The following is a 22,301-nucleotide window of genomic DNA, read 5'->3' as shown; positions in this document are numbered from 1 at the left end:
TCACTACTGACTAATAATAATAAAAATAATGGATACTTTATTGATCCCCATGGGGAAATTACTTGTTTTTCTCTGCATTTGACCCATTCACTCAGTGAAGCAGTGGGCAGCCCACTAAGCAGGCGCCCGGGGAGCAGTGTGTAGGGACGGTACCTTGCTCAGGGGTACCTCAGGGTAGCCGTTAAGTGGATTCGAACCGCCGACCTTCCGATCATGGGGCGACCACTTTACCTACTGAGCTATCCCTGACTCTACTGACTCTACAACAGAAAAAAGTATCCATTATTCTACTCCCACCCCACTTTTTTTGGGTAACGATGTGAGAACTCCTGCTCTAGATTATATAATTCACATTACATTGCACTTTGGATAATGAGTTAATGAGTGTTGGCATGTCTTGCACTTTAAATAGCTGTGGAATTTCTTTAAAGAATGCTGAATGAAAGAAAACAGCCAAGTGCATTAACTGTAACACATCAGAGCTTACAAGTGGGGGTTTTTTTTACATCTAGAACAGCTGCTTTTGCAAAGAGAAGCAGCAAAAGAGAGTCCCTCAGTTAAATATGCTCAAAGCATAGAGTCAGCCACACAGTGAAAAAAGTACTGTATAAAAGCTCTATATTTTTGAAAGTTATAGTTGATTTTATGAGGCATACATAATACATACAAGTATAAAGAACATATTGTATTAATATTGTTATTGTTTTACTTCTTGTTCCCTGATCACAGGCCCTTTGTACCTGGTGACTGAGTACTGTCGCTATGGCGACCTGGTGGACTACCTGCACAGGAACAAGCACACGTTCCTGCAGTACTATGCTGAGAAAAACCAGGACTACAGTTGTCTCATCTCCAGAGGAAGCACCCCTCTCAGCCAGAGGAAAGGGTGAGCGAAGCAGACTGGAGCTTTCAGAGCTGCACAAAGGGCGTTTTTGTATGATGTGGGAGGTTCTTTTTATTAAAACCTCCTCTTATGTACTTTGAAACATTAGGTAAATATACTTTATTGATTCCTAAGGGGATATTTTTCTGTTGTAAAGTTTCAGATGATGAAGGAGCATAAATAAACAAATATGCCTTTAAGGTCAGTTTAGTGCACTTTTCAGACACAATAAATATATATATATATCTCCATCCCTCCAGCTATGTGTCTTTCGGAAGTGAGAGTGATGGAGGATACATGGACATGAGCAAAGATGAGCCCTCAGTCTACGTTCCCATGCAAGAGCAGATAGATTCCATCAAATATGCAGATATCCAGCCTTCTCCGTACGAGGCTCTCTACCAACACGGCTTCTACCAGGAACAAGGTTTGATTTGAGCCAGTTTACCACTGTTTTAAAATCACTTTAACCATGATGGATGATGAACTCTGCCACTATAAGCTGTACTTCTGGTTGAAAAGCACAGTGCTTTACATATAATAGACTAATGAATACGTGTTTTCTTAACTGATCAAATGCTGGAGATAATGTACAGACAAATGTGGCAACATATAAAGAGCCTGATCTCTTTTTACCCAGGCAGTCACAGGACAGCCAGAGTTCCCCCATCACAAAAGACAATGTCTTCATTCATGTTCATCACCTTCCTTTTTTTTTTCTCCTGCTGATCCTTTCACCTTGTCACTGTGTTCAGGAGTCAACAGATTAGACCTGGTGATCAGCGACTCTCCCAGTCTCACCTACGAAGATCTTTTAGGATTCAGCTACCAAGTGGCGAAGGGGATGGAGTTCCTTGCCTCTAAGAACGTATGATATTTTATAAAATACTCATCTCAACCTTCTAGATAACTGCCATTTTGTGCCCATTTAAACAAAGATGAAATTAGAAAATTAGTCTTAATTTTCCGATTATGTAGAGAAGAATTGGAAGCTTAGTTTAGCATAAAAAAATTTTGAAACAGAGAAAAGAAACTGGAGAAAGCAGGTAGCCTGACTGTGTCAAAAGAAGACAGAAGAAATAGAGATCAGCTAATCAGCATCCAAATTTGCAGCAATATGTAAAAGGAAAAATTGTGCTTATGTGGCAACCTCATGATGATTACAACAGGTATATTCGTTTTCCTCCTCCGCAGTGTGTCCATCGTGACCTGGCTGCCAGGAACGTCCTGATCTGTGAGGGCAAGCTGGTGAAGATTTGTGACTTCGGCCTGGCCAGAGACATCATGCATGACTCCAACTACATCTCTAAAGGCAACGTAAGTATAAAAAAAACCCAGTGGTTTATGGAAAAACTTATGGAAAGTTATTCTATTCTGTTCTGACAAGTTTTCACCTGTTTTGGCTTTTTATCCGCGTATAACAGAAATTTAATAGCAGCAAATAAATTCTAGCTGGACTCTTTTAGCCCTCCTGACTGTTGCATGTTTCAAATTAGGAACAGTGGTTCTTTAATAAGATGTGTTTCTTCTTTCATTCAGACGTTCCTTCCCTTGAAGTGGATGGCACCTGAAAGCATTTTCCATAATTTGTATACCACCCTAAGCGATGTGTGGTCATATGGCATTCTTCTTTGGGAGATTTTCACACTGGGTCAGTTCAGGCACACTCACATCAACACACAAAAAGCTTTTAGTCCTACTACTGAAGTGCTGTATTCATATTGTAGAAGAGAATCACCTTATTTGTAAGTGATAATATAGGACACTTTGTTCCAATGTTCCCACTAAATTTTCATGTGTCTGAGCGAACACGCAAACTCCCTGAGCGATCCCTTGGACAACTGTGAGCAACAGCAGACGTGTGCACTGTGGTCATGCCAGCATCCAAGTTACATGGTTTATTATTATATTTATTATTTATTATTAAAATAATCAAATTACAGCATTTACATTTTTGTTAGACTACTTTTAATTAACTGCTTTAACCCACTTACAATGAAAATTAAAAAAAATCTTGTTCATGTCCTGTGTAGTATGTTAACACTATTGGAAGTAAAAATAACTTGAACTCCAATTTTGAAAACAAAACTTTTTTTTTCTTTTTGTACAGTGTATAATGACCAATGTTGGGCAATTAATTATATAGTTACTTCTTCAAAAAAGTAACTGAGTTATGCAAACAGAAAAGTTTTTTGCAGCTATTTACTTAAAAATGCAGCCAAGGTGTTTTTTTTAAATATACATTTCAAACTATTTACAGAACAATCAGCTCTTCTGCATGAAATTTGATGCCACACAAATTATTTGTGCCACTCCAAAAAATAATTTCTGTCCACTATGAGATAAAGGAGAACAACAGCCTGATACCTGCAGGCCTGACAACAGGAGCTGTATCACTCCTGTAACACCTGTAGCATTCAGTATTCGCCTCATTGTTCTGACACACAACAAAACTATTGACTACACTACACACTAACTACACAAGATTTGCACTAAACATTGCAAATCTCTCACATCTCAAAACACCTCCGTCACTCCTAAAACTTCCCTCTTCCTAAACATCTAAATACCATGTTGCCATATCATTTTTTGATTTGTCGACATGGTACATTTTTCCACCAATAGGAAAGGGTGGGGTTTTTTGGTGTTGTTTTTGTTCACAGGCGGAGAGTGCTTTCGAGCGTTTTCCTAATAAAACGCTGTTTTTACCGTTTCTTCCTGCAGTAAATATAAACAATGATAATATTCAGGAAGAAAACCAAACATTGCAGATATTTTTATCATAACTCTGGTTTTACGTGGCCTATCGACACAATTTAAAAACTAGTATAAAGTCCACACTCTAGTATAAAGTCCAAAACTAGTATAAAGTCCACACAACGTGTACAATCATCGGAGATGATTGTACACGTTGTCATTAACGTGGCTTCACTCCACATCAGCCACGCCGCTTTGCTAGCTAAAACACAGGTGTCGGCACATAAGGACGCTGTCATAGCCTGTCAACGACGTTGATTAGCTGCGTATATACAAGTGTGAATTGCATTATAGGCTGGACTATGGGATAAGGGGGCATCGTTCTAATCCCATACGGGAGCAGCCAGTCACTTACTGACTAACACTGCAAAACAGAATTGTTAGTGTATTAATCTTAATTTCAATTCAGGTTAGAACTCTCCTGGACTCTTTACAAACTTCTCTATCCTAAAGTGTAACCAATAAAGAGACATACAATTTCCATGTGACAGTAAAGGAGAGTATAGGAGGCCATGGCAAATCTTCTGTTCTATGTCTGATTGCAAGTACGTACCAGTTTCTTTGAAGCTTCATATGAGGTCAGTCTTCCAATTAGGCACAGTCAAGCTTTGAAATCAGCATTTCCTTACTCAGAGTATTGTGAGTTTTTTGTTGTTTGTTTTTAAGCATCCTTTCACCATTTTTTTGAAAGTACCATAAAAACAAAGTTGACAGTTTGCACTTGTAAGCAAGAGTGGTGAAAACATACAATCCACTTTTGTAAGCGAGACACTTACGAAATTCTCTGTATTTCCTTGTCTAAATGTGAAATTAACTGGACTTTATGGGTCAATTTTTCTCACAGATCTGGGTCAGAATAAATACTTTACTTTACTGAAGTTGAAATAATAAGTCAGTGTTCTGCTTCTTGGAAAACCCATTAAATTCACTCAATGTCTCAGTGTCTCATAGGCTGAAACAATGTAATTCTGTGTGCAAGGTTGCATTATGTTGGATACAGATCTCAATTAGATTCCTAGCCTTTGCTTCTGATTTCTAAGTCAGCTTTTGAATGATCTCAAATGTTCTCTGCAGGAGGGACCCCCTACCCTGATTTGCCCATGAATGAATTATTCTACAGTGCTTTGAAGAGAGGCTACCGAATGGCCAAACCCACCCATGCCTCCGATGACGTGTGAGTCTCACTTTCACCGTGACATTTTCTTGCCTTTTCAACAACTTTTGAAAAGAAACACACTTATTTCCTTATTTCATGTTGCTCATGTTGCAGTTATGAGATTATGAAGAAATGCTGGGATGAAAAGTATGAGAAAAGGCCCGAGTTCTCATTTCTGGTCCACAGCGTGGGGAATATGCTGACAGACAGCTATAAAAAGGTACATAATAACACTTCCTAGTAGCTGGATGAGATATTGGCAAGCATTCAAGTACTTTACATTGGTGCAATTTCACAGTAATTTCACTTTAACCTTAAAATTGAACTGTAAAAAATTTGTAAAAAAACAAAAACAAATTGTACTTCAGTTTTATGGTTATATTTTTATGCTTCTGCTTCAGCCAAACTCAGATGGAAATCTGGTGTTTTTTAAGTTCTTTTTCAGTCACCTTATGACATTAGCAATAATAGTTACTTGTTTTTTATTCTTTAAAATAAAGCAGTTCCACACTAAACCCTAACCCCTTCTTTTATTCAGTATTTGTATTACCTCCCACCAATACAGTGATTTAAATATATTTTTAAACTCTTTTACAGTCATTTACCATTAATACATATTTTATAAGTAACACATATTACATATGTTGCAAGTGTTTTCAGAAAGTGTTGGCAATATAACCTCAAAATGAAATCACAATATTTAAAAATCTTTCTAACAATTTTGATATTTTTGACAAACAGAAAACAGAATAGAAATACTGAATGATTTATTTAGTAATATTTTATTTATTCCAGTAAGTATTGATGTAGCTCTCTTTTGAATATATTAAATCATCATCAGAGGTTAAAGAAATTACCCCTTCCTGAGTTTAGGTTTGTCACAGTCAATAAAAAACACAAGTAATTTCACTAAAATGCTCATCATCATTCTTCTTACAAGCTCATCAGACTGCTCCTACGCTGTTAAGGTAATCAAACTCTCTCTCCTGACAACAGAGATACAACCAAGCCAACGAAAACTTCACGAAGAGTGACCACCCGGCAGTCGCCCGCACCAAACCTCAGCTGACCTCACCCTTTCCAATCACCAACCCAGCATTTGGCACCCCATCTCCTGTCACACTCCAATCTCCACTGGATGCCTACAACCAAAACTCAAGGCCTAGACAAGACTTCAGACAAGAGGCACAGGAAGTCATACCGTCATACAACGAGTACATCATTCCCATTCCGGACCCGAAGCCAGAAGACGCTTTCACTGACGTGCCATCGGAAAGTCCTGGAAGGTACAGAGTCACTGAAAGGATGCTGCAAATGTGTGCCAAGAGCAGGGATTGAAACAAAGATGAATTCGTGTTTGCTTAACCCAAGCAGTTTTTTCATCCAAACACCCACTCATCCAGATGTTGAGCTGAAACAATAGCCGTATTATGGAGAAGTGTTTTTACTGCTTAGATAAACACACACTCAGCATTAATGAGAAAATGAATGTTTGAACCACCAAAGTTTTAGTTTTAGTCACATTTAACTTGAACATAGATTTTTTTTCCCAGTTTGGAAGTGATCCAAACCAGTGATGGAAATGTTTTTGTTTTATATTTGAAGTCTTACCTTGTAACCTTTGTCCAAGATCACTGACACAGATCACTGATTTTTTTTAGATCATATTTGGTAATAAAAACCAAATAAACATCCACCATTTAGCTGGCATATGAAAATAATATATACGGATATAATAAGACAGCTAGCACCTTGGGCTTTTATACCACCAATATATGTTTTGGTGGTTTTTATGAACCTTTTTATGAACAAGTTCATGTTGAAATACTTCATCTAGAACAACACCTCAAAAAGAGCCGTCTGTGTACGACTTTGTGATTAAATGCACTGTGTGAATTTGTGAATGGTTTTTTTCACCTTCAGCTCTGTAGTTGTGGGGGAGGAGACCGACTCCATGTCTCAGGACACTGCTGACACCCTTCCAGAGGAGGACCGGCTGGAAGAGACCAGCGAGAGAGACGCTCTGTTGGGCTCCTCCGGGACACCCGAGGTAGAAGACAGCTTCCTGTAGCCAGATGTAGGAGCCCAGAGGAAACAGATTTCCTTTCTGGGGCTGAAAAGGGAACGTGAATAAACTAAAATGTAGCATAGAGACTGAGATGGAAATCTCTGTATTTTCACTAAGCACACAGAAAGTTTCTTCTTTTGTTTTTTAACTACAAGTAGTTAACTACAAAATTGTCTTCTGTCATTCGGTTGTATTAGGAAATTTGCTACAAATTAATGCGGTACCCTCCTCACAATTTACACTTAGTTTACAATGTGTAGTGAGGCTTATGAGGCCTTATTAAATAAGTGCTTTATCTTTTAGATAACTAATCAACAACTGTTCCCCATATTCACTGTTCAAAAGTAGGCTGCATTTCCTTTTTTTAAAAAGTACGAAATCATTGACACAATATTGTGAGAAAACCTCGAATCCATTTTTCTGTGTAGAATTCGTCCACGTTGCAACAGGCTTAAGTGGCCGATTGAAGCCAACTAGACTTCTATTTAGGTTTCTGAAGACATTTCACCTCTCATCTGAAAGGCTCCTTGGAGGTAGTCCTAAGAGTTGCTCACCCACCCTGTTATCATGTGAGTTCTTAGGATCACCAGACCCAAGGCATGGGTCAAAGTGTGAGTTTCACCCATGTTTCCCTAATGACTCACATGATGAGGACCACCTACAGATGACAATCAGGCGTGAGGTTAAAGACCTGCTAACCCACATCAGGGTTTTTAGAGCTAAAGAGGCTTTTCAGGTAAGAGGTTAAACATCCTCAAGAACCTGAAAAGAAGTTAATTTGCCTTTAAATGACAAGTTCGACAACATGACAACATTTTGTCCTAAAGCATGATCAGATGTGAAATGGCGATATATAAATGAAAACCTTACCTTGGGTACAGTCAAGAGGACTAATCGTAGTAAATACAAACAGGTTCCACATGCACTGTTTTAATGTGAGATATACTTTATTTTTTAGTTTAATATGCCACAGCGTCTGTGTTTTTATTTGTGTATTTTGAATATTATCTTGTATGTGATGTGTGTGTATGAAAACTTTTTGTCCTGTATGCTTAACTCATAGTTCTGTGCCAGATTTGCACTTTATGTAGAAAATGTGGATATTCATAACAAAAAAATAATTTCAATTATGTGAAAGTTACATCGCAGCAACTGGGGATCTAATGTTAGAGTGATTATGATATGCAGTTTCTGTGACTCTCAAGTGAAAACAATAAATACAGCATATCACTGCCTTAGCACAAGATGGCACAGATGAGTGCCTTTGTATAGACTGATTGTTGTCTCGGGCTGTTGTTGCTTGCATATGAAGGGCTGCTGCTCAAGAAATAGATAGCCATAAATATGTACACATGAAAAAAATCTAAAAAAAAAAAAAAAAATACCTGTAGTCTTCTGTTGCTTTGGATAACACTAACTGTGTTTCAACGTAATTCACCACTTAAAGGAAGAACACGTCTTTTTATGTCCTGTAGCCTTTCTTACTCTATGTAAAATGCACAAGATCACTGTTATCACAAGCTATGGTACCAAAGCTCTTCTTAACGTTTACAAATGTATTTTTTATATGTGTCATTTTCTATGTTGTAAATGTGACAATAAAGTGTATAATCGTAGTATTGCTTGGATAACTGGTGTTTTCTTTGGTGTCTCTCACTGTCATTTCTGCTGTTAATGAAACTCAAGCACATTAAAAAAAGGAAAACTTTCTGTAATATTTCTGTGATTTAATTTTCTCACTCTCCATTTTCACAGTTTATTACCGAGCTGCATTTCTAAGCCTGACGCATGTCCAAAGTTCAGCGGAAATGAAGATGATTGGTCTCACCTCTGTGGATGTTTCGATATTATTGTGCCTTTCAGAGGCCAATTGACACTGCCTCATTAATTTGTTGAGCATGATATGCTGACTGCCCCCCCACCCCCAACATGTCGCCTCTCTCTCACACACACACACACACACATTGTTCCTCCACCCCTCTACCACTTGCTCTCAAGACAACTTTCTGATTGCTGTGTGACTTGTGGCAAAAAGCCTGTAAACAAGAAAGAAGAAGGAGCGCGGAGACGCACAGAAAGGGAACGAGGAACTCAGCTGTGTCAGCTCTGGATGCTGGAAACTTCTGACTCAGGGAAGTTATTAGATCCAAGCTGAAGACATCTGCAGGTGAAAACACTGGAAAGAAATATGGGCTGCTTCTATAATTCATAATTCTGTGTTTCAAGTTAGAGTGACTCTTTACTTTTAATACATGCACCAATGAAATTCTTTCTCGGGGTATGTCATTCTTTAATTGTTTTTATGATCTCAAGTTTTAATATTTCAATTCTGGTTTTATTACACTGGTAATAATAATGGAAACAGTTTGTTCAGTGTTTTTCTTGATCATTCAGAAAGAAGTAAAAGATGAAATTCAGTGATAGCAACAGTTGCTTCTTTGGGGGGTTTTGTTTTTAAGCTCGCACCCATCACTACAAATCAGGTTTTTTCTTCCTGCGCTAATAAGTAACAATGTTTAAACTCCAGGTCTGAGTTGATCAAGGATGTTGTCCTACCTTATGCTGTGGCTTGTGGCCTCCACTGCTTCAGGTAAGCTCTGAAAAGCAACAATTTCAATTGCTGTGATTTTGCCCCCTTATATCAGATGTTTGCTTTTCATTTTTGTCTTGTTTTTGAAAACTAATGTGGACTTACATGTTAAAACCACAATTTGTTAGATGTGAAAGATGACTGGGTAAAGCACGTAACTGTCACATTCCCCGATAGACTTAAAGAATGAAAAGTACTGTGTGAGTAAAGTTTGTGTAACACTAAAAGATTAAGTTAGTGAAATCAAATTAAATGTGCTTACAGAAAATAGCATTCATCTGTTTATGTTTTTAAATGTGAGATGTAAACATGTCAACAACATACTCATCATATTTGGACTGATGCACTTGTACTCACAGCAGAGAAGAGCTGACAGCCTTCTCAGCTGTTGATTGTCTTCAGTTTTGGGGGTTTAGGGTTGTTCTTGTGATAATATTTAACATCACAAATATAAGTATCACCCGACAGCCATCCAATTGCAATTTCATTTATTTGCATTTTAATAGATAAAAGCATCTCTTGTTTCGCTGAGTTAGGTCTAAATGAATTAGCTTTGCTTTCTGGTTGATTATTGTATAACGTTTATAATGGGTCATATTGAGGTTGCATGAATAGCTCTTTTAAACAGCTGAAGGACTTTGGGGCAAAGGTAGCTGTTTACACTGCTGAGCAGGACATCAGAAATAAAATGCTGGCTTCACATGACATTTAATTTTCAGTGTCTTACATTGTGCTATGTGGCGAATACAAAATGCTGAACGTGGAATCTCAGTTCTGCTTCAAGATTCAACACGCACTGTAAGAAAGGCCGAATGGAACATTTTATGACCTCTAACTGGAAAGACGTCTCAGCTTCTCCAGTGTCGGTAATTTGGCGTAATGCACTATCCAGTTTTTAAAAACGTCCAGATTCTCACCAAAGTAATCAAAGAAATCAGTGTTCTTTGTTGCAAAAAAAATATGCTTTATTAACCCCTCAGGGTTTGGCCCATTACACGAAATCCCTTCCTCAGAAATGGCTAATAAATATTTCTCCGCTCTCATGTGTTTAAAATTCTTAAATGTGTCTCTAGTTTTATTTTTGATGTCAAAGGCAAAGGGTCTAAGCAAAAATTACAGCAGTAATATTTGAAGTTTCCCATAGTAACTGTTTTTTTACCCCCACTGTTGAGCTATAACAACAATGTGAAAAGCAGAAGTATCAAGTATAGATGGAGCCAAGAGTCTTCAATCTGTTTCCTGAATCATACTCTTAAAATAATTCTGAGTCACAGAGCAGATGAGATAATGAAATGGCGAGAACAAAAATAATATGCAACACAAAAAAAATAAAATAAATAAAAACCCTCAGAGACCATCAGGAACAAATTCAGTTCATTAAATCGTTTTACCCTATTTTTCTATGTCATTTTAATTTGTGCCATTTTCTTATTTTTAGCTGAGTGGAGGCGTCCAGTGATCAAGTTAAACTCCAAGGTGGTTAAGAGCGCTGAGGTGGTGGTCAGAGCTGGAAGACCTCTGGATCTGAGGTGTGAGGGTGAAGCACCTGTAATCTGGCAAACCAGACTACCCAAACACAGACGCTACATATCCAGGGGCAATGGGACTGTCCGTACTTTTAAAGTCGAACGTCCCACCGCAGAATTCACTGGAACGTACAAGTGTTATTACACCAGCGGGTCCCATCGTGACTCCTCGGTGTATGTGTATGTAAAAGGTGAGCTTCTGTTGTTCTGCTGCAAGCTTCCTGAAGTTTGTGCTTAGCTGGATGTTTATTAGTGTTCAGGCTAAGTTTCGCATTAGTTAATTGTTTGAAAATCCTTCTTCCAGATCCAAGTCATGTTTTCTGGACCAGCAGCACATCCCTGCAGGTGGTAGCGAAGGAGGGTGAGAGCTACCTGCTGCCCTGCCTACTGACCAACCCAGAAGCTACAGACATAAGCCTGCGCATGAACAATGGCACTTCTGTGCCACCAGGAATGAACTTTACCATCTTCAGAGACCGTGGCATTCTCATCCACAGCCTTCACCCCAGCTTTAATGCTGACTACATGTGCACGGCCAGGGTCAACGGAGTGGAGATGACTTCTAAGGCCTTTTCCATCAATGTCATTCAGAGTGAGAAAAATAATTTCCCAAAGCTTTTTTTTTTTTTTTAGAATTCCTCTAAACTGAAACTTGTCTGGGGTGGCTGTAACTCAGGAGGTAGAGCAGGTGGTTCAGTCACTGGCTGCTTCTGTCTCTGGTCTGCATGCCTAAGTATCCTTGGGCAAGATGCTCAACCCAAGTTGCTCTCTGATGCGTTTATAGGATTTGAATATGTGTGAATATTAGATAGAAAGCACTTAGGTGTAGAAAAATGTGCTTTGAGTGCTCAAGTAGGCACTCAAAACACAAATATAAGAATCAGCCCATTACCACTTGTGTCTATTTTGACATTTGGGTATGATTTTTCTCTTTTTCTAGAGCTCCGTTTCCCTCCATACGTCTTCTTGGAGACAGAGGAATATGTACGCATAGTTGGGGAAGAACTCAAGATCCCATGCACAACACACAATCCCAACTTCTACTACAACGTCACCTGGAAATACACAACCAAATCAGTCAGTACAAGATATTTCTACGTTTTACAGTGATACTAATCAAAATTTTAATTTTTTCTTTTTCTTCTTTAAACATCTTTATGTATTTGTCTTCAGGTCCCAAAAATCACTGAGATAGTTCGCTCCAATGGTGAAAATCGCCTGGACATAGAGAGCACACTGACTATCGCTGCTGTGAACCTGGCAGACACAGGAAACATCTCCTGCATCGGTTCTAACGAAGCAGGGGTGAACACTTCGACCACATACCTGCTGGTTGTGGGTAAGCCACAAAAAAACACCCAACAGCTAAAACCTCTTGGAATTTATAAAGAAGAGCCTAAAGTATTCACTTTATAAACTGTTTAATGATTTCAATAAACTAAAATGTTTGTCTCTTCATTGTTTGAGCAGACAAGCCTTACATCAGACTATCACCCCAGCTGTCGCCTAAGCTGGCCCACAAGGGCCTCTCGGTCGAGGTGAACGAGGGAGACGATCTGGAGCTCAGCGTGCTCATCGAAGCATACCCCCACATCACAAAGCACAGATGGGACACGCCGACATCTCTCAACACAGCCACACAGGAGAACAAGCTCATCCGATACAACAACAGGTGGACTAAAATAGCTTCATGGGAAAGAAACGTGCAATACCCCTACTCATCATTCTGGTATCTCAGCAGTACAGTTAGAAAAGTGCGAAAATCAAGTGTACTACAGGAAGAGGAAGTTTTACTAAATTTGAGATTTGCTGTCCTTGCATTCTGTGTAAATCTGACCAGGTCATTATATTTCCTCAGGTCATGAAACTCAAAGAGGGAAGAGTGCTGTTCTCTTTTTATTTCACCAATGATGCATAGAAGCTGTCTGAATTCAAGACACCAAATTAGTCACTTCTGGTTCTGTAGATATTCCTCTTTTTCACCATTTATTTATTTTTGTTTTAGATACCATGCTATTCTGCAGCTGAAAAGAATGAATATACAGGAGCAGGGCCAGTACACCTTCTATGCTCAGAGTGAAATGACCAACGCATCCATCACATTTCAAGTCCAGATGTATCGTACGTGACAGAAACACAAACTAACATCGTTTAATTTTTTTCTTTGTCAACTGGTCGTATATCTCGATCATTCACTGTTGACTAATTATTGTTTTTCCCCCTCATTTCTTCCCACTGGCAGAGAGACCAATTGCTGTCATGAAATGGGAAAATGTAACCACACTTACTTGCACTTCGCATGGCTATCCTCCTCCCAGAATCCTCTGGTATCAGTGTTTTGGAATCCGACCCACGTAAGTATAACTGCGCATAAAAGACCTCACCCAGTCTCTGACCCTGTGAATGAACACAAACTGTAGTGATTTTAGTGATTTCTCTCTGAGATAAGGTTAAGCACTGACGTTTCTGTCAGTTTATTGCCTTTCTCTATCTGTGCAGGTGCAATGAAAACAATACTGGACTGCAGCTGGCAATCCCTCTCCGAGCTCCTACAGTGAAGGTCCAGAGGGAGGAGTACGGGGCTGTGGAAGTGGAAAGCGTCCTCACTGTGGCGTTTTCCAACAGGAGGATGACGGTTGAGTGTGTGGCTTTCAACCTCGCTGGCGTCAGCAGTGACACTCTTGCTGTGAACGTTAACGGTGAGCACTCGATCATATGTCCATTTTAAGGCTGCTCTCTAAATTTCTAATTTCTCTAGAGTACCATTACTGGATGTGGTTCAGATCTAATCTAATGTTTCTTTCATGGAAAGAAAAAAAATGTTATTTCTCTTCTTTTCTGAGCATGTTTATTAATTATCCTCAATAAATATGCAAGTGCTAGATAAATTCTGTTTAAGGACATCAGCTTGTATGTCACACAGCCAGTCTTAATGAGGTTAACTCACATTGAAATCTCTCTCTATGAACAGACTGGCCCTTTACTTCCCTTCTGATTGGAGCGGCAGCGATTTTGACCATCCTTCTTGTGCTCCTCATTTTCCTGTTTTACAAATACAAGCAGGTAGGTTGAGTCAATTCTTAAAAAATAACATCGCAAAATAAACTGTAAGAAGCATCTCCAACATCCAAATATGACGCCCAAAAACATTTATGAAAGCAGTTACTCCATTCTTTACTGACTTTATTTTTAAGAAACCGAGGTATGAGATCCGCTGGAAGATCATTGAGGCGAGAGATGGGAACAATTACACCTTCATTGACCCCACGCAGCTGCCCTACAATGAAAAGTGGGAGTTCCCTAGAGACAAGCTCAAATTAGGTGTGCAACGTGTTTGTCAAATTGACTAAATTCTCATTATATTACATCAAAATAATAATAATTGAATATTTGATTGTAAATTGCAGACTAGGTTGAAGTCAAAATGCTCCTCTGTGTATTTTCTCTACAAACAGGGAAGATCCTGGGTGCAGGCGCATTTGGAAAAGTTGTTGAGGCCACTGCTTATGGAATGGGAAAGGAAGACAATGTGATGCGCGTAGCTGTGAAAATGTTAAAAGGTTTGGATCCACTGTTGCACTGTGAGTTTTTTTGAGTTGAGCGTGACAGATCTTTCATGGAAAATAGGACCTAACTGAGAGGTTATTGTCCACATGAGCAAGTCAGACTGACTCTGTGTAAAAGACATTATATTTAGACCTCTGAAAAAAAACCTGTTTCTGCAGCCCGTGCCCATTCAGATGAGAGGGAGGCTCTAATGTCTGAACTGAAGATCTTGAGTCACCTGGGTCACCACCAGAACATCGTCAACCTACTTGGAGCCTGCACCTATGGAGGTCAGAGAACGCAGATGAAACGGAAATACTGCAAAAACTTGTGTTAAAATTAGAAGTCATCCATATCATGGAAAATCCTGTTTAACTAAGCATGCAAGCTCATTTCAACGGTCATAAGATAGCGGGTTTCCTCATCAGGTCCAGTGCTTGTGATCACTGAGTACTGCAGCCTCGGCGACCTCCTGAACTTCCTTCGCCAGAAGGCAGAGACATTTGTGAACTTTGTCATGAATATTCCCGACATCATGGAAAATTCTACCGACTACAAGAACATCTGCAATCAGAAGCAGTTCATTCGAAGGTACATCAGCAAACACACTTAATGAAAGAGGACATGTGAAATGTATCCAAGCACTGATATCTCTGTTTACTTTTAACAGCGATAGCGGGATCTCCAGTGAAACCTCGAGCACCTACTTGGAGATGAGACCCAGCCGCTTAGCAGAGTTGCCAACTGTGGAATCATCTGAAGGTAAGCTCGTCATCAGCCTGAGGTTTAAATTGTTGAAAATGATCAGATCAGTGTGCTGATCGCAGGATTTTATTCCTATCTGATTCTTTTCTAGACCTTGTCTGTGAGGAGAGTGGTGACTGGCCGCTGGATATTGATGACCTGCTCAGATTTTCCTTCCAAGTAGCTCAGGGCCTCGACTTTTTGGCCAGGAAAAATGTGAGTTTAACACTCCATTAACAAATTAGAAATTTGACGCTTTCTGGTTTGTGAATAAGAACAGAATGTGATTCACAAATTGTTACAGCACCGCATTTAATTTGAAATAGTACAACACAACAATGCTGAAACTTTGTTGTTTTTTTATATGACAAATTATTTCATGATTTCAATTTCATACCAGAGACAAAAAAAATCATGCATTGGAAAGCAGGATGGATGTGAGGTTAACTGGTCAGAGGGCCCGGTGGCGCCAGTGTCAGGCAGCCTCGCCTCTGTCAGTGCGCCCCAGGGTCGCGCTGGCTACAATGTAGCTTGCCATCACCAGTGTGTGAATGTGTGTGTGAATGGGTGGATGACTGGATATGTAAAGCGCTTTGGGGTCCTTAGGGACTAGTAAAGCGCTATATAAATACAGGCCATTTAACTGACCGCAGGTGTAACATGATTTCATTAAGAAGCTTCCAGGAAAGGCTCAGACTTTTAGAAGTAACAATGTGGAGAGCGTCACCAAACAGTTTAGGATAATGTTTCTCTGTTTAATATTGCAGATGATGTAGATAGTAGATTATCTAAGATACATAATGTCATTATAAAAATCATACAAGGAGCAATGGCTGATCTTTAATCCGTAAGTGACATTCCAATAAAAATAGACAACGAAGAGGAACTGTGGTTTGGCTAATTTAAAAATCTTTATGGGAACAGGGGGAGCTTTAAATGGACATAAAAATGCAAACCCACATTATGCATGTATTGCTGGAGTGTGGCTCCATAGCAAGAATTATGAATATGAGGCATTATCTGATTTAAAAAAAAATGTGACAAAGAATGCATTTGAAATCTTTTATCTCATAAGGTGAGACAACCTGCTGTGACCAGTCCCCTTTCCATGTTTTTAAAGCTGATATCAAAATCATATATTTCTTTCAGTTTTAAAATCTTTTTTATTTCCTTTTTGCTGTTTAAAAAAAAAGGGGTCTTAATGTCTTACAAAAACATTGCTTTCAGCTTTCATTTGTTTTTACACAGCGTCCCTGTGTGTTAAACCACTCCTCTGGTGGGTATTTCCCATCACATATTTAGTCATAGTTTGACGTTGTACATTTCTTAATGGAGATCTTTCGTTCTAAATTAAGCCTTCCACTGATCTTATTGTCTTTCACTGGGCAAAGCTCTACAAGCAGAAACAAACTGTGTGAAATGCGTGTGTGCAGTGTATTCACAGAGATGTGGCTGCGAGGAATGTGCTCCTGACCAGTCGCAGAGAGGCAAAGATCTGTGACTTCGGTCTGGCACGGGACATCATGAATGACTCCAACTATGTGGTGAAAGGCAATGTAAGCATTTGATCTGATAAGAGCTAAATATTGCTTACATGGTATCCACTGCAAATCACTTAATTTGTTTGTGTGTTGTTTTGTGCAAAGGCACGTCTGCCAGTGAAGTGGATGGCTCCCGAGAGCATCTTTGACTGCGTGTACACCGTTCAGAGTGACGTCTGGTCCTATGGCATCCTCTTGTGGGAGATCTTCTCTTTAGGTAAGAATGCGTAAACATGTGATCTGTGCTTGTATTTATTTCATGGGTTGGTGCTGAAAATCACATGTTATTCACTACTAGGCAAAAGCCCCTACCCCAGCATGGCTGTGGACACTAGGTTCTACAAGATGGTGAAGCGTGGCTACCAGATGTCCCAACCAGACTTTGCTCCACCTGAAATGTAAGTTTGACACTTCAGCAGCATGGCTCATTCAGGGATGAGTCACTGCTTCCCCTTTTTCTCAAACACTTTATTTTGTCTGAGGCTCTTATCCTGCTAACCATCACCTGATTATCAGTTGAGTTTTACGGGCGTTTCAAGTGACTATCAGCAGAGTTTTTACGACTGATACAATGACAAATAATCCAATTAAAGGCCTTCGTATCAGCTCCTGACACGTAGTTAAGCAATAGTAGGAGTAATACTATGGTTATGCTTACTAACCAGTGAGATCAGCTGATAACATGCGGTGACTTTTGACTAGTAATAGGTTAATTTAATATAACAGACTTATTAATGTAGCTGATTGTGAATAGGCGCTAGCCTCCCAAAGTTCAAACAGTCTGCTTTCTAAATGGTCTTTATGAATGAACAAAGATCCTATTTTTTCCCCTTCCTGCAGTCTCGCGGGCTATCTGACATCTGAAATAACCGACAGATGAGATAACCTCATAATGCACTTCCATTATTCATGAATTTCATTTGCTTTTGGGTTCTCCCTTGACCTCAAACCTAAAACTAAATAAGTCCAAACTCCAAACTTTGCAAGCCATCGAAATTTAAAAAAAAAAACGATTTTATTTTTTTGCGATACAGCCCTAACATCTGTGTGTGCTGATTTGCCATGGCATGTCACACTAGCCAGGAATAAATGTGCTGTGGAAATAGACTGAATCTGAGTCAGGGCCAATTCATTTCTTGTTCTGCTGTGAGTCAGGCCTCAGTTCTGCCTGTTAGCCACATGATCTCAAAGCTAGAGAGCCATGTAACTGCTATTTCATGGCAACTAAATGGAACTGGAGGGGCAGGGGTCCTTATAAACAAGTCTGTCTTTTTTTTTTTAACTGCGTCACCGCCTCCATAAGCCTCTCCTTATTCATCTAACTCGGCTTTACACCACACAGTCTGAGGAGTGAAAATAAGAGTGCAAAACCCCTTTAATGTACACCATGAATTGTTTCTCTGAAAGAACTCTTTTTGATTTCAGCTACGGTATCATGAAGATGTGCTGGAATCTGGAGCCGACAGAGCGTCCCACCTTCAGCAAAATCTGTCACATGATTCAAAGGCTACTCGGGGACCAACCTGAGCAGGGACAGGTGAGTTAGTCTGCATGTGCAGTGTGGGAGAAAGCACCCAGGGAGAAAAACATGTGGCGGCCCGGCCAAGATGACCTCGGGAAACCCTGTTTCTTTTAATGCTCCTTAAGAGACAGCAAATTTAGTTGTGAAGTCCAAGACCAATTACACGATTTAGATTCTTTGCGATAATGTCTGTTTGGGTGTTGTTCCAACTGAAGATACTCACAATGCCACTATTTATGTCAGTCTAAAATATAAACTCTGTAATCATGTTTTGTGTAACTCTCACCATCTTGATGATACCTCTTCCGCAGTTAATGTACCAGAATGTGCAGGAGCAGGTCACGGAGGGTGAAGGGTGTGACGAGTGCTTCGACAGCCCCTGTGACCAGTCTTGTGACCACCAAGAAGAAGAGCAGCCTCTGATGAAGACCAACAACTACCAGTTTTGTTGAAAGGCCTTACGCTCAAATCAATCAGCAAACCAATCACTCTTCAACAAGGATCAGAAAACTGGCATGATCTCTAGTTTGCAGCTTGTTTCAATTGCCGGAGAGTCGTCTTATCAGCTATTTTTTGCCTGTCGTGCCTGCTCTCCAGACAGACGAGCAGCTGCGGCAAGCATGTGACCTGCCTCTTTTGCATGCGATCCATGACTAGAAATTGCCACGTCTAAAATGAAAGGAGGAAACAATGTCAACAAGTCACACAAGGTATCAAAGGGTAGTTTATTCTAAAGATTGCTCCATGGCAGACTGTTTATTAGCCCTTCTTCTGTTCTCTATTTGAGGTCAAATCTGTCAGTTTTTCCAAGCAAGAATCCGCCTGATTCTTTTGTTTTATACTTGTGAGTGTGCTCTTAATTATCTATTGCACACCATGTTTATTATACTTTTTATTACCGCCAAAGGAGACTCAGAATTATGTGTTCTTCCATCAGGATCACTGTCTTTCATTATTTTGGGGGTACAACAGTCGGAAACACTGAATTAAAACAATGAGAGCCTTTCTTCTCTCCAGACAACTTGTGTTATATTAATTACAATCAAAAAATATAAAGCGCTCAAGTTTTTCCCTTGATTAAAACATGCTAAAGGAGCCAAAGAGGAGGCAGATAATGAGTGCAGTGTTTTCCTCGCTGGGCTTTGGTCACGGCTGTATTTCTTGTGACACACTTGCAGTAGCTGTTAGTGGGTTGCAGCATGTGATTGTTCGACTTCAATCTAATTAGTCAGCGTGATTTTAGAACAAGGAGTACGACTGAGCTGAGCAGGGAAATCGGTAGATGTCTTATGGAGCAAAAGAACAATGTTTGGTGTTTGGGGTTGATGGGGTTAGCAGGGTGCAGCTGAATCTTGTACTTTCCTGTAGCGTTACATGATAAGTTTCATGCACATGTGTATGTAGCAGTCAGCCTACACTGCCAAATGTATGAAGATTATATGATCATATAAATATATATATATATAAGCTATACGAGAGACAGAGACTGCCAATTTCTGTGACTTTGGCTACTTTAAATGTGCTTGTATCTGAATGAAACAGAAGTGAGATGTCGAATAATGTACATATAACACATGAATCAAGAATGATCTTTATTTTCACTTAGAAGAGAAACATGAATATTTCATAGATGTGTTATGTCTCGTTTTTTTCTTTTGTGCAAATGAGACAATCAACAAAAAAGCTGCAAATTAAGTTGTTGCATAACTGCAGAGGCGTTCATTAAAAGATTTATCACCGAAACTCTGTGTTTCAATGTAAAGTTTTATATTATCCAACTGAAATGTTGTATTTCACACCATTTTTTCCTTTGTTGTTCCTAACTGTGCCGACAGAAACTGTTTCCTTCGTGTTCTTCTCTCCTCGCTTCCTGTTTTTATTGGATAACATCCAGTCCACATTTCCCACAGTGTCTGTCAACAATTGCGCAACTCTAAAATCTTTATAGGGAAGTAATAATCCGGCTTCAGTTTCTATGTCAGTCTGGACTCTTTTCCTTCTCCGTGTGGGTTCAGTTAGAAACCTATTTCATTCTCTATCAGTTTCAGACACTTTTCAGGAACTATCTTGCTCTACTTTATCAGGTGCTGAAATTTGCTCTATCAAGAAGCTGAGATATTACTGATTTTGAGCAAAGCATGATCATCATCACTATCGTCACTGGGTTGTACTCTTTTTGTCAGCTGCTGTGTGTAAAACTTTAAAAGAATCTACTCTCATATATGTGACGTGCGTTCTTACTGTGGCTTGAAACATATGACAAACTGTAAAGTATCTGTTTTGTCCACTCAAATTGTTCCTACTTTATTTTAAATGAATATAAATGTTTTATCAAGAAGCTGGTTCAGATTTGAATCTTATTTCTCATGAAAAACGTGAAAGTCGTGGAGTAAATAACAGTACTTCTGTTTACATTTTAGCTTTTAAGCATTTGCTGGGACTTCATAGATGCTTCTCTTCATGCCTTGATTACAAGAGGAAGTTCATGTGCGTAATGAGGTTCATAATTTGCTGGAAGAAATTGCGGCAATTTTTCTACACAGTCACCCATTTTCTCAGAATTAACTGGACAATTTATTGACAGGGTGTTATTTTAAAAAAAAAACGAAGCAGACTTAATATCTGTTGATTCCAAGTGTCAAATTTGAATTTTATAGTTTTTCATTGTAATTTTAAATGTGATACTCAAAGAGATCTCAGTGTGAAGAACGACATCATTATACTGGAAAAAAAAATGAAGAGAAAGAGTAAAAGGTTTAGGAGTGTCCAAAGCAACAGGAATGAATGCAATGACCAGCTCAGCAACACCAACAGGCCTGAAAGACCTCAGAGGACAACTCAAGTGCATGAAGATCTTCACAACATCTAACTAAAGGAAGTCCTGAGTCAGAAGAAGTCACATTGTTTTCAAGCTCTGCAATTATGAGTGGAAATAGAGGTTTTACACCAACATACAGTATACTTAAAAAAGTTTAAGGTCGAGATATATTTGTTCGTTCATTTTTTAATTGCACTTTCATGAACTTTAACGTCTAATGTGTTAACTGTGCCTGTAGAGTTTGACATGTCACGCTTTTTATTCTTGCAGTTTCTCTGACCTTGGGGTGAACTGACTCTTGGGAATACTGCCAACTGCTTCTTTTTTTTTTTCATAATCTTTCTCACTGTAGAATGATGAACTTCAAATTGGTCCCAGATTACAATTATAATCATTCTCTGATGAATAGCAACAGCTGCTCCTTTAACATCATTGCTGAAGTCTAAAGCCTGATGTCCTTAATGGCACTTGAATGTGTCAACCAAGCCAATACTTTTATAGAAGTGCTCACACTAATGCTAATAAGGTGAATCAGGTGCATCTGATCATCAGCACCTTGCTGCTAAAAAATAAATAAATAAATAAATGAATAAAAAATAAATTAAATGAATGTAAATTTTTTAAAAAGACAATAATGGTCAGGTTATACCAGGGGTGTCAAACAGAAGTTCCTGGGGCCAGAATCGGCACGGCAAAGGCTCCGATCTAGCCCCCTGGATAACTTTGGAAAATGTGAGGGAAGGCGTTAATTTTGGACTTCTAACTACATTTATGTATATGTAATATCTTATACAGCTTTGGATATTTATTTTTTTTTAAAAAACTTCCTCATGGCTTCCTCAAACTTCCTCATATTACATTAAAGTAATTTTGTAATAGATAAAAAAGGAAATCACAAAAAAGTTCATTTTTTCCCCCAAAAATCTACCGAAATGTGTGTTTTTTAATGAATCCATAATAATAATACTAAAAAATGAATTCACATTATCTGTGAATTAACAAAATCTTTCAATTTTATAGTTTCTGGGCATTCTTGAAAATAAGCCAGCACAACTTTTTTCTGTAATTTTATACATTTATTTCTTGCAATTTAACTCCAAAGAGTCATGCAGATGGAGTTCATTTACTTCAGCAGCATTTCTTTATCATG

At 38.9% G+C, this 22,301-nt stretch overlaps 2 protein-coding genes across 4 annotated transcripts in view; both read left to right on the top strand.

The window, feature by feature from the left end:
- The window catches only part of pdgfrb (platelet-derived growth factor receptor, beta polypeptide), a 29,277-nt gene extending 20,797 nt beyond the window's left edge, over window positions 1-8,480 (top strand). The window contains exons 15-23 of the mRNA XM_026192490.2: window positions 730-886; window positions 1,144-1,310; window positions 1,639-1,751; window positions 2,078-2,200; window positions 2,423-2,534; window positions 4,715-4,814; window positions 4,911-5,016; window positions 5,793-6,082; window positions 6,720-8,480. Coding sequence (XP_026048275.2) covers window positions 730-886; window positions 1,144-1,310; window positions 1,639-1,751; window positions 2,078-2,200; window positions 2,423-2,534; window positions 4,715-4,814; window positions 4,911-5,016; window positions 5,793-6,082; window positions 6,720-6,867 — 1,316 coding nt within the window. The 3' untranslated portion in view covers window positions 6,868-8,480. The remainder of the gene's footprint in view (window positions 1-729; window positions 887-1,143; window positions 1,311-1,638; window positions 1,752-2,077; window positions 2,201-2,422; window positions 2,535-4,714; window positions 4,815-4,910; window positions 5,017-5,792; window positions 6,083-6,719) is intronic.
- A 149-nt stretch (window positions 8,481-8,629) lies between these two features.
- csf1ra (colony stimulating factor 1 receptor, a) lies at window positions 8,630-20,671 on the top strand. 3 transcript variants are annotated; one of them, XM_026192519.2, is made up of 22 exons: window positions 8,630-9,031; window positions 9,392-9,454; window positions 10,893-11,171; window positions 11,285-11,572; window positions 11,921-12,057; window positions 12,154-12,319; window positions 12,451-12,652; window positions 12,986-13,101; window positions 13,223-13,334; window positions 13,480-13,679; window positions 13,952-14,043; window positions 14,175-14,301; window positions 14,436-14,540; window positions 14,706-14,816; window positions 14,955-15,117; window positions 15,197-15,288; window positions 15,383-15,486; window positions 16,704-16,826; window positions 16,917-17,028; window positions 17,110-17,209; window positions 18,237-18,348; window positions 18,645-20,671. In XM_026192519.2, the coding sequence occupies exons 2-22, from the start codon at window positions 9,409-9,411 to the stop codon at window positions 18,783-18,785; spliced, it is 2,928 nt and encodes a 975-aa protein (XP_026048304.1). In that variant the 5' UTR covers window positions 8,630-9,031; window positions 9,392-9,408; the 3' UTR covers window positions 18,786-20,671. The 3 variants fall into 3 exon arrangements, with proteins under 3 accessions (XP_026048304.1, XP_026048287.1, XP_026048296.1); XM_026192502.2 differs by having other exon boundaries at window positions 14,436-14,561; XM_026192511.2 differs by having other exon boundaries at window positions 8,991-9,142; window positions 14,436-14,561.
- Window positions 20,672-22,301: the final 1,630 nt, after the last annotated feature.

This window comes from Astatotilapia calliptera, chromosome 2 (genome assembly GCF_964374335.1).
Source record: "Astatotilapia calliptera chromosome 2, fAstCal68.1, whole genome shotgun sequence".
NCBI lineage: Eukaryota > Metazoa > Chordata > Actinopteri > Cichliformes > Cichlidae > Astatotilapia > Astatotilapia calliptera.
Note: the sequence above shows the minus strand (reverse complement) of the source record. Positions and strands in the feature narration are given on the sequence as shown.